The sequence below is a fragment of the Lampris incognitus genome, chromosome 1, assembly GCF_029633865.1.
Source record: "Lampris incognitus isolate fLamInc1 chromosome 1, fLamInc1.hap2, whole genome shotgun sequence".
In the NCBI taxonomy this organism is placed as follows: domain Eukaryota; kingdom Metazoa; phylum Chordata; class Actinopteri; order Lampriformes; family Lampridae; genus Lampris; species Lampris incognitus.
The window spans coordinates 124123259-124142476 of NC_079211.1; the positions used below are offsets into that span (position 1 = coordinate 124123259).

At 43.0% G+C, this 19218-nt stretch overlaps 1 protein-coding gene across 1 annotated transcript in view; it reads left to right on the top strand.

Annotated features, from left to right (window-relative positions):
- Nucleotides 1–6993, top strand: part of wscd2 (WSC domain containing 2) — a 57133-nt gene extending 50140 nt beyond the window's left edge. Inside the window, exon 9 of the mRNA XM_056287989.1 lies at nucleotides 5076–6993. Coding sequence (XP_056143964.1) covers nucleotides 5076–5428 — 353 coding nt within the window. The 3' untranslated portion in view covers nucleotides 5429–6993. The remainder of the gene's footprint in view (nucleotides 1–5075) is intronic.
- Nucleotides 6994–19218: the final 12225 nt, after the last annotated feature.

Here is a 19218-nt window from a genome sequence, read left to right on the forward strand (position 1 = left end):
ACTAAGACCTACATGTGGAAAGGTACCTCGAGATCTCAGTCCATGCTATTCCGAAGGGCCTGGGCCCCGTCTTCTCCAATTTAGTCCAAAAAGGGGTCCCAAATGTGAAAGAACTTAAATGGTTTGTCCTTGAGCCAGAAGCTTATATAGCTTCTAAAGGCATACGCCCCAGAACTCTCTGAATCCAACGTGAAACTGTAGGGACAGTGTTTGAAATCCACTGAAGAGGAACACATCTCCTTACACTAGAGGCCCCTTAAGCAGCTTCGGTGAAGAGGGGCTAAGGTTCAATGCTGCTGATTGTATTCCAAGAATGGAGAAAATAGGTTCAAGGGCCAGTTTTTTCTTAGAGATATCAATTTCTTTACACACTTTGACCCAGGAATAATTTATAAGAGGGCATTCAAAAATGAAGTGGAAATATGAACCTTCCGTACTTTTACACTTACTCCAGTATTTTGAAAACAAAGGATTTAACTACAAGCTACTATTGTGTAATATCTGAGTAGTGTGCAGCCATTCACATGTATACTTTGTGAATGTAAGCTCTGTAGTTGTATGAAACATGTTGAAATGTTTAAATTTAGTCATTCTAATTCTTAATTTGTTTTGATGGTTTTGACCTTACCAATCAATGTGGATACACCACTAGGTTTCTATTACGATAACTTTCAATACCATCTGTGACACACTTTAACATCCAGCCATCCATCCATCCATTATCCAAGCCAGTTATCCCAATTGGGGTCACGGGATGCTGGAACCTATCCCAGCAGTCACTTGGCAGCAGGCGGGGAGACACCCTGGACAGGCTGCCAGGCCATCACAGGGCCGACACATTCACACCTAGGGACAATTTAGTACGGCTGATTCACCTGACCTACATGTCTTTGGACTGGGAGGAAACCGGAGCACCTGGAGGAAACCCATGCAGACACGGGGAGAACATGCAAACTCCACAAAGAGGACGACCTGTTATGACCCCCAAGGTTGGACAATCCCCAGGGTTCGAACCTCGGACCTTCTTGCTGTGAGGTGACCGCGCTATCCACTGGGCCACCATTTCTGACTAGACCAGACTAGCTTGGTCTAGTCAGAAAGGCGCGAACTGATGAAGCCTCTTGGATGAGAGGCGAAACGTCTTCACGGATATATAACCAAGTCCAGTTGCACTTGATTCAATTCCTTTGGATGGCCACCATGCCGCCACTCATGTTTCAGTTAATGGCAAAAACAGCAGTGGAACTCTAGAAAGGCACGGCCATTTCTGTTGCAGTATGAATCAAATTACTGTTTAAAAGCGGGCATGCATATCTTTAACACTTTAACATCAGGCAGGAATTCAGTCCCCGTTAGAAAATGAGAAATAAACTTATTCTAATCACAACTTTAAAGAAAGTGCATTGCTGCTTGTTAGTTGTGATCTTTGGCTTTGTCAGCTGATGTACCCACTGTGCTCAAAAATTGATCTTTCTACATTCATGTCGCGAGAGCAGGCTATATTGATCTTGAACAGTGAAAAACTGTTTGATGAAATGATGATTCATCACCTAGGGAATGTGTTGCTGCTCTGACAATCAGCCTTCTGTGTTGCACACAGTTGGTCTCTGATTCACCAAACATGTTTTCTATCTCTTTTGTGTATGTATAAATTTATCAGTGACATATCCACAAGATTAGAAAGATTAGAAAGAAATCATTTTGTCAAAGACCTGTCTTTCTTTTTTTTTCATTTAAGAACTGTCCTCTCGATATTATTGTAACAGTGTCACTATTAAACTCATTTTACACACATTTTTCTATTTCCATTTTGATGTGCAGTTGATTTGGACTTTTTTGTCCTGCACCTCATGTGTCAATTTGGATTGTGTAACTTTGAAACTCGTCAATACCAATTAACTAAATCAGATTACTTGCACATTGTTGTACTTAGATAGCTTTTTTCTTTTTCAAATTAAGGTTAGATGCTGTGTCTGTTGCCAAGTAATCTTAATGTTTCCTTTATGTACCTTTTTTTTTAATACATCCACCAACCAAAGCATGTTTTAGTAACTATGGCAACAATTCTCATCTTATCGTCCTCTCTCTTCTCTAACATGCTTTCTGGTTAAAATCAATTCTTCTGAGAATGGAAAGATGCTGACCCAGCAGTCCTTTCCCTCATTGTGAAAACCTCAGCACGTTGAGCCTGCCATTTCCTGGGATTATTATTGTTTTTTTGTTGGTGTAGTGATGATGGTATAGGACATAAGGCTAGGTGGTAGGGTAGAAAGGCTTTTTGACACCTGCCACTTCTAATACGGAGAGAGGCTTGGTTTGTGAGTCAGCATGACGTTGCCTAAGAGGCCGCAGTTGAATGATTTTGATGCACTGACCTCTGTCAAGGCAGGCTGAGAGGCACAGATGATGTTACAGCGGCTGATGCTCCTTGGTATGTCCCCATGAAGTCAGCTCAAAGGCAAAAGCATCTTGTTTTGGTGGCAAAATCCTGTTACAGGGCACTTTATATTGGGTTTTTTTCAGTCTTGTGTGTCATGAGACCTCTCAACACAGACCCCCAAATTATTCTGTCCTCTTGTTTCAAATGTCAAAGCTTTGGCAATGTAAGAAAAGTAATTTAGGCTGCACTTGCCATGAAACCAACAACAGAAACAGGACGTTTGGTAAGGGAGACTTGAAAAAAAATTCCAGTTTCTTTTAAAAACCTTACAACAAGGACGACAGTGTGAGGCTTGTTAAGAGATGCAGTTCCTCTCTCACATTGGTTCAGCCATTGTTTCAGATTTGTGGACAATACCTGGGTTAAAATTAAATCTCAGGATGTGTCACATTTAACACCACATTAACTCTGTGGACAACCACATCAAATTCACCAGGGAGGATGTGGAAAATGACAGGCTAGCCTTCTTAGACTGTGAAATTGCAATTGGTGATGGGGGACATTTGATTGTTGATGTTTACCGTATACCAACACATACTGATCAGTACTTAATGTTTGACTCTCATCATCCACTGGAGCACAAACTAGGAGTCATCAGGATGCTGTACCACCAAGCTGACAACATCCCCACTGACACAGTGCCCGGGAAGGGGAGAAATCCCACATTAAATAGGCCTTGGTTAAGTGTGGCTATCCTAACTGGGTGTTTGTCAAAGCCAGGAAGACGTCCAAACAGTGCACTAGCCAATCGAAGAGAGAAGGACAACAGCTGCCGAAGCATAAACCAGCGGTGATTCCATATGTGGCGGGAGTGGCGGAAAAACTGAGACGTGTATTTTCCAAACACTTTCAAACCCCAAAACACTGCACCAGAAATTGGTCCACCCCAAGGATCAGGTCCCCCCCAACACAAACAGAGCAATATACTAGTGTACGCTATTAAGTGCCAGGAGGATTGGATACATTGGGGAAACTAAACAGACACTGGCCAAGAGGATGGCACAACACAGAAGAGCTAATGCGTCAGGCCAAGACTGAGCAGTCTACAGGCCAGTGGCCACTCTTTCAAGGATGAGGATGTGCACATCCTTGATAGGGAGGAACGCTGGTATGAACGGGGAGTCAAAGAGGCCATCTATGTTAAGACGGAACGACCGTACTGAATGGGGGGGGGGGGGGCTAAGAGTACATCTGTTGCCATTTTACAATGCTGTGATTGCAAACTTTCCCAAATCCTCTGTGAATAGTACATATGGCCATTGAAATTCTAGTTAATGATCACACCCATATTTGAATATGAAACTGGTCATTGGTTTCAGTCGTTATGCAATTGTATTGTTTATAAGGGTGGGGATACCTGCTGTCAGTTTAGACTGAAGAGGTCACTTAGATGAGTGGTGAAACATATCTGTCAATAAATGTTGTATCCAGATGAACTGATTCAACCTTCTTTGAAGTAAAACCATGTATGCTTTCAAATACAGTTTATTTTGTTTTTTGTTTTCCACCCCACTTATATGCCCTTCTCACTCTGAGGCAATGGCCCAGGAAAGACCCATATTTGTGAATGGGTCCACACAGGTCATCTGGTCCAGGACTGCACACTTGGTCACAACCCAGGTTTTACATGGGTCCGACACTGCCCGGTCTTGGTATGAAAGGGGGAACATGGATGTATGTGGGTTTTAATCAAGGAACCTCATTGGTTATGATGGAAGGTGCACTAGTATGACAACAGTTCAAGTGAGCTGGCATGTTGTTTGATTAAGATTTCAGGTGACTGAATAAAGAAAACCCACAAAGGATTGCCTGACTCAACACCAAATCGTCTGCACTATCACCCATGTTGTTAAATCATCACTGGGAAGAAAAAACAAACAAAAATTAAATCAGCAACTTTTTATTATGATAAAATGCAACCACTCTGTTTAGTAGTGACGTGTATGCGACTTCAATGTGGACTCAAGTCTTGTGTGAACGGCAATGACCTGGAGTTTAGCCGTGACCGTGTTCTGGTTAGTAGCCCGTCTCAGAGAGAGATTGTGTGTGTAAAAGGGGCTTAAAGCTGCCTCCCTCCATGGTTTCTAAGATGGCATTGCTAACTCAACAGGCAAGACTCCCCATCCTTTAACTAAAGATTCATGCTAATGCATCACATATATAGCCAGCCACTACTTTCTGGATCTTCCGCCGGTCGAATGTAAATGATTGAACAGTTGCACAGAAAGAATTTTCCAAAAAGAGGAAAAACCTGAATTGTACGATTTGAGTGGCAACCGAGTCCAACCATTTTAACTCCACAATAGTCTCTAAAAGTACTTTCTGGTGTGCCATGACGATCCATTCAATCCCTGAAATGTACGTAGACTGTTCAACTGAAACATAACTGTTTGATGATATGTGAATTTAACCTTTCCTCAGATTTATTTTCCTCAATCAGATCTGTTTTATTTGATCTGATTTATTTTATTCCCTTGTCATCTTATATGTATTTTGTTGTATACTTTTACTCATTTATGTTAAGTTAGTTCCTCAGCAAGAAGCAAGGAGTAATCATTTCATCCCCCCAGATTTAAGAAAGGGTCTTATCTGACAGTAACTCCTTATTTATTCACTTCTCTATTTCTTTGTACAGAGTGGCCTGAGTTTGTGAAGAACTACGCTCCTTGGTGGGCCTCCCATACTCTGGACTGGCTGCGATACGGGAGGAACATCCATGTGGTTCACTTTGAGAATTTGAAGAGGGATTTGTTCTCCCAGCTCAAGGGAATGGTCCTGTTTCTGGGTCTAGAGGTTTCTGAGGACCGCCTGCTCTGTGTTGAGGGGCAGAAGGATGGCAACTTCAAGCGTTCGGGCCTACGCAAACTTGAGTATGACCCCTACACCCCTGAAATGCGCGCCAACATTGATGAACTCATCAAAACGGTAGACGCTGCCCTGAGGAAAAGAAAAATGTCAGGGATCCCAGAAGAGTACACACCAAGATGATATACGTATCCCCTCCCTTTTCCACCCCCTTTCTCTTTCTTGCTCTTTTTAATTTCATTGACTCTTTTCCCCCCCTTGGCTCAGCACATTTTTTTTTAGGATTACAAATAATGATTTTCAACATGACTGCATAGATTTCAGATATTTTTCATTAAGTGTCATAAGTTGAAGATCTAAATGTGAAGACATTTTTCTTGCCCCTCACATTTTCTTCTGCTCTTCTCTTCTGTCATGCTGTGATTGACAACGTCTTATGATGCATTGTTTTGAGAGTGGCCATTATGTGTTGTGGTGAGGGGAAGTGTGGTATGTACTGTGGGCAGGGATAATAAAGAAAGGCACTTCTTTGCTCTATGCACGTGTACTGTACAGGCATGTGCCCATGCCTTAACAAGAAGACAGTACAGTCGCTGTGACTTGGTTCTCAAGCATATCTGAGATATGTGCTGGTTCATTTTCTTACCTTTATTCAAAAGGTATGGTAACACACTGTCAAGGATGTTATAGGAACCTATTTTTGTGCAGAATAAATACATAATGATAATGGGAAATGGTCTGCTGCTATTACGTATATAACAATATTCTTTTATACATGAATCAATATTCACTGAGACTTCTAAATCTAATTTTTTGCCGTATGGAAAAAAAGGCAATTTACATGCTATAAATGAACCTGAAGTTGGATACTGTTTATTTGAAGATTCCTGAACCTACGGTGTATGTATAAAAAATGGTTAGTTTTGAATCGTGTAGAAGTAAACCACTTGTATTAAGCTAAATGATCCCTCTTGCTGGTACTGTAACATGGGGGGGGGGGTGTCAAGGAGAAAAGCTGTTGAAGCATTTTTTTCCAATCTTATTGCTAGTTTGCAATATACATGTTGAGTTCTTTGGTTCTGAATGTTTTTTGTTTTTTGTCACTGGACTAACTGCAGAATTCCAAAAAGCGTTTCACTGTGCAACAACCACCCCAAAGATCCCCGAGGAGGAATTGGGCATGACACTATATGTTGCAGTGATGTTGCCACTATTCGTGGTGGTCATTACATCTTCTCTTTAATGACAGTTGCTTACACTGAATGTAAGAAACTGCATCATTTTTGTTTATTAATGTATTGTAATGCAAGCTCTAGAAAGCTTTTAGCCAGTATAGTCCTTCTCAGCGCTGTAGGTTTAAAAAAAACAAAACAAACTCTGAACAGTTGACCAGGGTGTGAAGCATTTTATTTTGTACAAGTGGCATCTTTTAAAGCCACCCGCAATGGGCTTTGCCATAGACTTCAAAACACTGAAGGCTAAAAGCCATGAAAGATTAAAGGACTTCCATATACTGGATACCATACATGTATATTTTTATAATACATGCAAATGCAACAAAAATGGCCACAGCAGAAATATTTCTAAAGCAAAAAGCAAATGGGAGAATTTCTTTCTATTTTTGACACATGCTTTTGACTTTGGGTGGCTCTTGCTTTCGTCGACAGGCTGGCACTTTCCGAATATGGCTGTCACATTTGAATGTATTTTCTACGGAATGAATGTAATGTGATAAAGCCCAATAAATGAGTGAATAAAATGTTCTGCTATGGTCGTCGCAGTGATTACAAATGTTCGTGTCATTTCAAAAGACATGTTGCATAACAGCTGAATGAAGAAATGACAAGGGAAAATATTTGCCCTGGTTTAAAAGAGAAAATTAATACTGTGTAATATTATTCCAATATTGGCCAAAATTATACTGTTATTAAATGGCTCTTAATAGATTAATGGTTTTTTGGGGTACCCTTCACACACACACACATTCTGTACTGTCACGTGAAAATATTCTTTGCACTTGCCTCCATCATCCTTAACTCCCACTGCAATACTAGAGAACAAAAACCTAACGCCCTTCTCTAAATCTAACCCTGACCTAAACTCCAGAAATGGGTTCAGACAAGACCCATAAATAAAAATGTAGGACACAGAAGCATGTGCACACTTATGCAGAAAAATGACGTACTGAATATTCCTTCTCAGAGTAGGAGTACATCACATACACCTCTGATCTTACATCTCTCTCCTTGCTCCATCAGATTAAGTGACCTCTCTGGGTTTCAGCACCTACAGTGCATCCGGAAAGTATTCACACCCCTCCACTTTCCCCACATTTTGTTATGTTACAGCCTTATTCCAAAATGGATTAAATTCCTTTTTTTCCTCATCAATCTACACACAATACCCCATAATGACAAAGCAAAAAAGGTTTTGTAGAAATTTTTGCAAATCTATTAAAAATAAAAAACTGAAATATTGCATGTACATAAGTATTCACACCCTTTACTCAGTACTTGGTTGAGGCACCCTTGGCAGCGATTACAGCCTCAAGTCTTCTTGGGTATGAAGCTACAAGCTTGGCACACCTATATTTGGGGTATTTCTCCCATCCTTCTCTGCAGATCCTCTCGAGCTCTGTAAGGTTAGATGGGGAGTGTCGCTGCACAGCTATTTTCAGGTCTTTCCAGAGATGTTCAATGGGGTTCAAGTCTGGGCTCTGGCTGGGCCACTCAAAGACATTCACAGACTTGTCCTGAAGCCACTCCTTCGTTGTCTTGGCTGTGTGCTTAGGGTCGTTGTCGTGTTGAAAGGTAAACCTTCGGCCCAGTCTGAGGTCCTGAGCGCTCTGGAGCAGGTTTTCATCATGGATCTCTCTGTACTTTGCTCCATTCATCTTTCCCTCGATCCTGACTAGTCTCCCAGTTCCTGCCGCTGAAGAACATCCCCACAGCATGATGCTGCCACCACCATGCTTCACTGTAGGGATGGTATTAGCAAGGCGATGAGAGGTGCCTGGTTTCCTCCAGACGTGACGTTTGGCATTCAGGCCAAAGAGTTCAATCTTGGTTTCATCAGACCAGAGAATCTTGTTTTTCATGGTCTGAGAGTCCTTTAGGGGCTTTCTGACAAACTCCAAGCGGGCTGTCATGTGCCTTTTACTGAGCAGAGGCTTCCATCTGGCCACTGTACCATAAAGGTCTGATCGGTGGAGTGCTGCAGAGATGGTTGTCCTTCTGGAAGGTTCTCCCATCTCCACAGAGGAACGCTGGAGCTCTGTCAGAGTGACCATTGGGTTCTTGGTCACCTCCCTGACCAAGGCCCTTCTCCCCCGATTGTCCAGTTTGGCTGGGCGGCCAGCTCTAGGAGGAGACCTGGTGGATCCAAACTTCTTCCATTTACGAATGATGGCAACCACTGTGCTCTTCGGGACCTTCAACGCTGTAGAAATGTTTTTGTACCCTTCCCCAGATCTGTGCCTTGATACAATCCTGTCTCGGAGGTCCACAGACAATTCCTTTGACTTCATGGCTTGGTTTCTGCTCTGACATGCACTGTCAACAGTGGGACCTTATATAGACAGGTGTGTACCTTTCCAAATCATGTCCAATCAATTGAATTTACTACGGGTGGACTCCAATCAAGATGTAGAAACATCTCAAGGACGATCAGTGGAAACAGGATGAACCTGAGCTCAATTTTGAGTGTCATAGCAAAGGGTGTGAATACTTATGTACATGCAATATTTCAGTTTTTTATTTTTAATGAACTTACAAAAATTTCTACAAAACCTTTTTCACTTTGTCATTATGGGGTATTGTGTGTAGATTGATGAGGGAAAAAAAAGATATTTAATCCATTTTGGAATAAGGCTTTAACATAACAAAATGTGGGGAAAGTGAAGGGGTGTGAATACTTTCCGGATGCACTGTATATGAAACGGTAAATGAGATCTTGTGTAATGTAAAGCATTACATCTAATGGTACAAATCTAATCACTCGCTCCTGTCAGCAACTGTAATTGGTGTGCGGCATGAAATCTAAATGCTATTGCATCCATGTGCCAACACATAGCATTGTTCATGCAGCGGCTCAGAGAAGTGTCTATAACTCTTAAAGCGTGTTGTCAAACTTCAAACATTCAACAATCCATCACCATGTCTTTATAATCTCTTTCAGTAATACAGGACTAAACTATACCTCTTCGTTAAGCTATGACATGAGAAGTTATGCGACAGAGCCAAAAGTTTTTTGAGGAGCTCTGGGCCCAAGATGTCCCCTGACCTCCTGTCTTCATGGAAAGCATTTTCAATCTTCGAAACAAAATGAACTGCAGGATTTCTGCTTGAAGTCTTTTCCCATGAATGCATAGAGAAATGGGTTCACACAGCTGTTGCAACTTGCAAGAGTCACAGATACTATATCTTGAATCCAGTCTGAACAAAGTGATTATAATGGAGATTGATTTCCACTAATATGGAGATATGGAAGGGCACCAAGTCATGAGAAATGTGACTATGAGGGTAGTCATGACTGGCAAGGGTCTGGATGACCTGCCCACTGGTAGTTGGTAACCTCAGGATAAGGACGGAGTAACACAAAGCAATAATGAGCAACAACAAAACAAAACCAAATACGAAACAAGTAGCAGGTGTACAATGGCAACACAGAAGAGCTAACACGTCAGGCCAGGACTCCGTAGTCTACAGCCATCTACAGGCCAGTGGCTACTCTTTCAATGATGAGGATGTGCACATCCTTGATAGGGAGGAACGCTAGTTTGAACGGGGAGCCAAAGAGGCCATCTATGTTTTTTATGTTTTCTAGTGTTTTTCTTTTTCCCTTTCTCTCATGTTTTGATGGGTTTTTTTCTTTTTTCTCCTATTGTTCACATTATTTCAGTTTGTATTGTGCAGCACAACTTGCATTGAATTTGAACTATACAGTACAGTGGGAATTTAGTTTGAAATGTATAGTAGCTGAACTGATTAAGGGTAGATGAGAAGGGCTAGGAAAAAATAAGTGTATACTTCCTCCTACTCCTTTTCGAACATGTAACAAATAATCTGATGCATACAGCGATTTGTTTGCAGAGTTTGATGTGTGGATTTGTTTATCCCTTCGGATTATTGGCATTGGTTTATCTGTTGTTCTAGCCTGCTTATTTACATATTCAAAATAAATCATCATTCATTCATGTTAAGCGGGAAGGACCACCCATGAACCGAAGGGGGGGGGGCTAAGAGTGCATCTATCACCATCTTATAATGCAAATCCTCTGTGAATAGTACATATGGCCATTGTAACGCTAGTTAATGATCACGCCCATATTTGCACATGAAACTGTCGTTGGTTTCGGTCGTTATGCTGTATTGTTTATAAGGGGTGGGGATACCTGTAGCTTCCCCAGCTATTGATGGTCATAGTCTTAAACTGATGGTTAAATAAAGATTCACTTTATTCACATATAGTCTTCACAAACACATGGTAAGAGCTAAAGGAAGAAAACACAAAATACGTTTTAACATTTACAATAACACAACAAGCAAATACAGCAGAAAGCTACCTATTTTACTACATTTTGGGAGTGCAGGAATGAGGAGACAGAGAGATCGAGTCGAGTCAATTCCGTTTACTCGCCACACAAAACAACACCGATACAGGACCTCACACTTGATAGAGCTTTGGAAGTAGCTAGGCGTACTGACGCTGCTATAGCTGATGCAAAAGCCATTGCTGATGGTGACACAAAGCACGTCGCCGCCGTTCAAGTGCAAAAGAAGGCGCACAAGCCAAAACACAAGACCGTTCAGAAAACGGATGCAACCCACACATGCTATCGTTGTGGTTCAGCTGACCACCTAGCCAGTGATAAATCCTGCCCTGCAAATAACTGCAAATGTAAAACGTGGTAAGATGGGACATTTTTCTAGAGTGTGCAAATCCTCCCAAAAGTCTGTTAATGAAGTGATTGTGCCTGATACTGCTGTCTTAACTGTTAGTTCTACTACTGAAACAGCTGCTAAGCTAATGTGTCCTGCTACTATTACTGCACCTACTACTGTACATGCATGTACTGTTGAGTTACTCTTTGATACAGGGTCTGGTGTCTCTATACAGCCTGAGAATGTTTACAGTGAATATCTTGGTTCAAGTAAGCTAAGTGAACCTACAATGCAGCTTGTTAGAGAAGTTGAATGTGCTAGGATGTCTTAGTCCACAGACTTATACATAGTGAAAACAGGGACACCTATACTAGGTATGGACCTGGTGACTGCTCTCTAGCTACAGATCAAAGGAGGACAGTTAATACCTGAGACTGCCAATGTCTGTGCGACACTCCACCAAACCGAAGCTGTGCCCACTACCAGCAAACAGAAAAGTGAGACTCCAGCTGCATTTGGATGTGCAAAGTACTTTGTACACAAAGCGAAGGTACCACCAGAAGTGAAGCCGGTACAACAAAAGCTTCGACGCTTACCACTTTCAGTCCGTGATGCTGTTTCCGATGAACTCAAGAACCTGGAGGAAAATGGGATCATAAAGAAAGTTGAGGCATCTGAATGGGTATCCCCAATTGTAGTCACTAAAAAGAAGACAGGTGGCATAGACATGTGCATCGATTTGAGGGAACCTAACAAAGCAGTAGTCGTTGACAGCCATCCCTAATCACTGATTGAGGACATACTATCTGAGCTGCGTGGATCTGTCATGTTATCCACCCTGGATCTCAAATCTGCACACCATCAACTGAAGCTGCATGAAGAGAGCAGAGGGCTCACCGCTTTCATTACACATGAAGGCCTGTACCAATACAGCAGCGTTCCTTATGGACTGAGTTCTGCCCCTGCTACATTTCAGAAGATGATGACAACGATCCTCAGTGGCCTCAAAGGGGTGCAATGTTACATCGATAATGTAATCATCTACAGATCCTCAGAAGCTGAACATGAGGCCAATCTCCATGCTGTGCTGCTAAAAATCAACGACGTGGGACTGAAACTCAATGTTGACAAATGTCAGCTCCGTCAAACTACTCTGAGCTTTCTTGGCCAAAAAATCAGTGCAGTAGGTCTGCAGCCAGATGACTCTCATGTCACTGCTATCCTGAATGCCCCACCCCCTACTGATCCTGCAACCCTGCGCTCATTTCTGGGTCTGAGTGCATGGTACAGCTAGTTGTGCCCAACTACACAACTGTTGTTGAACCTATGAGAGCTCTGCTGCGAAAGGACAGTTCATTCCAGTGGAATGATGTAGCTCAAGCAGCATTTGACCAAGTCAAGAAGATGATCGTGAATAGCCCTGCTATAGTGCTGTTCGACCCCAACAAGCCTACCATAGTCTCTACAGACGCTTCAGACTACGGGCTAGGTGCCATCTTGACTCAGCTGGACAGTACTGGTGAGGAACAGACAATTGCTTTTGCATCTTGCAGTCTGTCAGACGCTGAGAGAAAATATTCCATCGTCAAGAAGTAAGCACTGGCCTGCCTCTGGTCTGCTGAGAAATGGCGTACATGGCTCTGGGGAAGGAAATTCCTGTTACGCACCGATAATCAAGCACTTACGACACTCCTGACTACCAAGGGCAATAACCATGCTGGTCTCCGGATTGCCAGATGGTCTGCTCGCCTGATGGAGTTTGACTATGATGTCGGATACAGGACTGGATCTTTGAACTATGTTGCTGACTTGTCTGTCTATCTAGACTCCCACTCCCCGAGACAGACACTGCATGTGCAGAGAATGTGGAACCCGTTGCAGCCATTCTCACTAATCTGAATGCTGTGTCTGTGGATGACTTCCAGACTGAGTGCTGTGCCTGCCCAGTGCTCACAAAGCTCCGTGCACAGATATGGAAAGGCTGGCCCTCACGAAAGAAAGCACTTGAGCCTGACTTACAGCCATTCTTCCTGATCCACCATGAGCTTGCAGTCATGGATGACTGTATTTTCAGAGGTACTCATCGGTTGCTGGTGCCTGAGTCATTGCAGAAAAGACTCATTGATATCGCTCATGAAACCCGCCAAGGCATTGTGCGCACTAAACAGCGTCTCAGAGAACTGTATTGGTGGCCCAAAATGGACTCCCAGATAGAGACATTGATTAAGAACTGTACAACCTGCAGACAGAATCATAAGTCGATGGTAACCCATGATGCTCCACTCCAAACTGTTCCCCTACCAGCTGCTGCCTGGGAAAAGGTTTCCATGGACATCGTAGATCCATTTGAGATAGCACCTGCTGATTGCAGATATGCCATAACACTGTAGACTACTATAGTAAATGGCCTGAAGTAGCTTTTGCTCCCTGTGCTGACACAGCTACTGTCATCCAGTTCCTGACCACTGTTTTCCCTCGAGAAGGGAATCCAAAATAACTGGTCAGTGATAATGGACCTCAATTCCTCTCCTTTGAGTTCTCTGACTTTCTCAAAAAGAGGGAAATCAGACATCCGAGCTCTTCAGTTTATTATCCAAGAGCCAATGGAGAAGTTGAGAGATTCAACAGAAGCCTTAAAGACTACCTACAGACCACACCAATCCAAAGAGAACCCTGGAAATCATTCCTGAGAATTTACCTGATGGATTACAGAACAACGCCTCATTCTATGACTAGAGTATCCCCTTCAGAACTGCTCCATGGTCGATGAATGAGAACAAAGCTACAGGTGATGGAGATGCCTGTACCTCCAAAAGATGGACACGCTGCACATGAAAGAGTGAAACAAAAACAAGTGAAGACGAAAGAATACACAAATGCTCACAGACACGTCAAATCAACTGACTTCCAGTCCGGTGACAAAGTACGGATTAGGAAGCCATGGAAAGTAAAGAAAGGAGAACTGAAGTTCACAAAACCAAGGACTGCTGTGACAAAGAAAGGACCAAACACTTACTTGTTGGATGATGGAAGGATCTGGAACGCCCCACGCTTATCTGCACTGCCAGAGTTGATCCCGGATACTGACTCTGACAGAGCAATGGACTGTACTAAACCAGAGACTGATAAACCACCTAACTCTAACTCTGATAACCAGCTCAGGTTTACCAGGATTAGAAATCCACCTAGTTGGACCAAAGACTTTGTCATGGGAAAATGAAAAAAAATACTGCTAACTAATGTGGGGAGGGAAAAAATGTGAAAAGTGAATGATATTATTGGGTTACATACATTATTCAGAGTGTAATACTGTCAGTTCTAATCTAAGGTACTATAAGTATTCTTTGTTCAAAAGGGGAAGATGTTGTGTCCATACACATACATAGTGATGCAGTGTTCTGTTGATGCTATTTACGTTGGAGACCGCTAGGTTGCACTATTGGTTAATATGTTCCAGGTAGAAGGAGAAGAAGAAGTAAAACGTGTCAATGAAAAAAAGTGCTAAGTAAAGTACACGCCCCCAGTTCCTCTGCTTCGTGTGTTGATGTCTGATACTGAACCAACTACACAACAGTCTGTAGGAACAGGAAAGCAGTGAGTAAGGTTACAGAGCAGCTGCAGTCATACTTTCTTGGGGCTATGAGTAAAACAGATGGGTCATCAGAGCAATGGGCCATCGAGTTGCTGGTGGGCTCCACCCCGGTTGAATTCAAAATTGACACAGGAGCTGATGTTAACGTCATCCGCGAGGAGACCTACCACTTACTCACTCCAAAAAGACCACTGGAGCCTGCAGATATTCCACTGGATAGTCCAGGCGGCAAGCTGCAGTGCATAGGACAGATCCAGAGCACTGTGTCCTACAAAGGAAAGACTCACCCACTCACAGCATATGTCATCCGCAGACGCACTGTAAACAACTTACTCAGCAGGCCACTGTCTGTAAAGATGAATCTGGTGAGGAGAGTGGATGAAACAGTGCACAACAGAGGACACCTACAGGCATAGGGTGAGCATGGGAAATTAATGACTGAACCTGTGAGAATACAGCTGAAAGACAATGCTCAGCCATATGCTGTACACACAGTACACACAGCACGTACCTCTCGCTATGCTAAAAAAAAGGTAAAGGAGGAGTTCCTGAGGATGGAGAGAAATGGCATCATTGAGAGAGTGACATAGCCCACCGACTGGTGTGCACCCATGGTGTCAGTCTTGAAGAAATGCACAGGTAAAGCCCACATCTGTGTTGATCTCAAGAAGCTGAACGAGGCTGTGAAGAGAAAACAGTATATCCTGCCTACTACTGATGAGATTACAGAAAAACTAAGTGGGGCCAGTCTTTTCTTCTCTCAACACCGCCAGTGGGTTCTTCCAGATACCGCTGCATCCAGACAGCTGTAAGCTCATGACTGTCATTACGCCATTTGGCAGATTCAACTTCAAGCAGCTACTGTTTGGAACTACGAGCACACCCGAAATCTTCCAGAGGAAGATTATGGAGATCCTGCAAGGGCTGGAGGGCGTTGAGGTCTTCATTGATGACATTCTTGTCTATGGGGCCACAGGGGAGGAGCATGACAGTCGCCTGGAGAAGGTAATGCAGCACATAGAGACGGCTAGTTTGAAGCTCAACCATGAGAAGTGCTCCATCAGGCAGAGTCAGCTGCAGTTCCTTGGGCATCTCATTGACCGGTCTGGGATCTGGCCTGATCCCGACAAAGTGGAAGCTATTTGGCAGCTGTCACCACCAGCAGATGTGCAAGAGTTGAAAAAGGATACTAGGAATGGTGAATTATCTTGGAAGATACATCCCCAACCTCTCAGCAGTAGGACAGCTGCTGTATGAGCTCCTGAAAAACAAGAATGCATGGACATCGAGTCACACACAACAAACAGCAGGCACATCAAGGAGCTGTTGACAACTGCACCAGTACTTGCATACTACGATGTGAACAAGCCCACTGCTGTGTCGGCGGATGCGAGTAGTTATGGATTGGGGATGTACTCCTTCAACTCCATGGGGAGCAGTGGAAACCTGTGGTATATTCTCCAGATGCTTCACAGAAGCAGAAACATAGTACACCCAGATAGAAAATGAATGTCTGGCTGGTGTATGGTCCTGTGAGAAGTTTGACAGATACCTCAATGGACTAGAGCAGTTTAAGCTTGTAACTGATCACAAGCCACTAGTGCCTGTCATTAACAGCCACAGCCTGGACAATGTACCTTTACGATGTCAGAGTCTTTTCATGAGGCTCATGAGATTTAATCCAGTAGGAGAGTATACTCCAGGGAAAACTCTGATTGTCTCAGACACCCTGTCATGCAGTCCACTGGCTAGCATGTGCACAGAGACTGACACACGGTGAGGTGGCATGCAGTGTGGCTAGTGTAGTGGTGGGGATCCCTGCATCTGCAAGCAAAATGGATGAAATCAGAACGGTGACAGTGGCTGACGCCGAAATGCTGTCTGTCATGGAGCTCATAAAGACTGGATGGCCTGAACACTTAAGCAGTGTGCCATGAACTGAGAAAAACACAACAAAAGGAACCTCTCATCTCTACACCACTTCTGGAGCAACCCTGGAAGAGAATTGCAATGGACGTCTGTGAGCACAAACACCACAGCTATCTGTTAATGTCAGATTATTACTCCAGGTTTATAGAGATACTGCACCTACCCTCAACAACGAGTAACCAAGTTATCCAAAACCTAAAAAGTCTTCGCCAGGTTTGGCATTCCAGATGAGGTGGAGAGCGATAATGGACCCCAGTTTTCAAGTGCGGAGTTCCAGGAGCTCACGAGGCAGCTTACCTTCAAGCACTGCACATCCAGCCTTCACCACCCACAGGGCAATGGTCACGCAGAGAGAGCCGTGCAGACGACAAAGAAAATTCTCATGCAAGAAGATCCTGATGGCTCTAATGAGTTATAGGTCCACTATAGGTCCACTCTACCACAGGCTACAGCCCAGCTGAGCTGTTGATGAGGAGAAAATTCAGAACCACACTCCCCACTTTAGACAAAAATCTCCTACCAAAATGGCCCAGCAGAACAGCTGTGAAAGAAAAGTATGGGAGGGAAAAAGCTAAACAGGCTCACTACTTCAACTGCTGTCATGGAACCAGGCCCTTACCTGCCCTGCAACCAAGAGATGTTGTATTTTCCAAGTTGGACCATGAAAAGTCATGGTCTTTGCCAGTGGTGATCTCAAGCGAGAGCACCACCCCAAGATCCTTCATCATCAAGACACAGCAAGGGGCAGAGCTGAGGCGGAACCGCCATCACCTCCAACCAGGGCCGGTTCCCCAGCCCATCCCAGTAGTGCCTGGTAAGAGCACAGGGACAGACACCCACTCTAACGGAGCCACCATGTTAGAGACTGTTCCTGTCAGTCACAGTGGGCAACACCCACAACCCCACTACCTGGTCAGACTGTGACCAGATCTGGACGGGTGTGCAAGCCAGTCGACAGGCTTGACCTGTAGACGAGTGCGATCATATGGCCTTTGGGGGGTGGAAAGGACAGAAGGGTACAAAAAAAAGAAGAAGTAGGAAACAAAAGGAAAGTTGTATTGACATTGATGTTGATAATGTTTATTTGTGTTTATGAAACTGTAACCCTTGGTTGAGTAAGAAAGAAACCGGTATATGTTGAAATGTCTCAATTTGAGTTAATCTTGAGTCATGACATGTGCTGTTAAAATAACCATTTCTGTTAAAGTGTTCGTTTAATGTCATAAAAATAACACAAAAGAACACAAAAGAGGGGGAGATGTCATATACTGTAGTGAAAGGCTCTTGCGCATACACTGTGTGATATACATTATACAGGAAAACGTAGGAGCTAGGTGACCTCTGGGGAGTTCTGGAGGAAGGTACAGGAGTGTTGGTGTGTTGCCTGACGGTGATTCATTAAAACTGGTGAAAGCTTAATAAAGCCTCCATTGCAATTATTTACAGTAAGTAAATGGAAATTACCCAAGGGTTTCACAATTTGTCACCATCAGCCAATTTGGGCTATACTGATTTTTACAGTTTTAGGTTTTATTGTTCCTTCATAAAGGCAATGATATTATTAAATATGGATGTATGTTGACAAGGCTGATATCATTTTGCATTTACCACGGCAAAATCCTTGAATGGTACTAAAATATTGATACTGTTCAATCTCACTAATTACAAAAATTACAGGTTAATATTTCCCTAGAGATCAGTTTACAGATAAAATTCTGTCTTTCAAGGGTCAAAGGTCACGATACCCAGTTCAGCCTGTCACACCCCACAGTAAAGAGAGCCTGTTGTTCTTCTCCACTGTCCACAGCATAATGGCTGGGCTTGAGCAAAAAAATTGAGTTTATACCAAAAGATGTGTACTGATGTGGCTATAAATGAATCAGCTAATTGTAAAAGTTTGTACCTTTTCCAGAAAATGATGTGGGAAGAGATTACGGTATTGGTATAGTATCAAACTATATTATATAGCCAACTATTATTAAACACAAATGCACAAACAAGATGAAAAATTATCAGACCGGGTGTCAGTTGATGGTACGGGGTTTTGTGATATTTTTCACTCAGCAAATCGCATCAAATGGTGGAGATGCTTTCAAGGGAATAGGATTTATATCGGAAAAATACACTCACCTCAACCCAGACAATCTGTACAAAGCAGAGACACGTGTTGCACACATGCTTTAGCGTGGTTGACACTGTCAGCTATACCTTTCTGCTCTTCACATGTATTTATAGCTCATTTCTCCTTCTGTTTATCTAAGACGCATCTGTTTTGTGTTGTGAACCACAAAGAGCCAAACATGCACACAGGCTGCATGCACAGTGTAGGGCCTCCAGCAAAGTGTTTTAACACATCAACACAAACACTAAGAACATCCAAACCACAGAGGTTCATCCATTACATGGCAAACATTGTTCTTGTGGGGTTTTTTTGCTTTGAAAGCAATCATCAGTGTTGATCATTTCTGGTTCATTCTCTGCCTGAGTATTTTCACTATAATTTCTTATCATACTTCCTTATGGTTATAATCTAGGTTCATGTTATTTAAACATGCTGTTTTGACTGATTT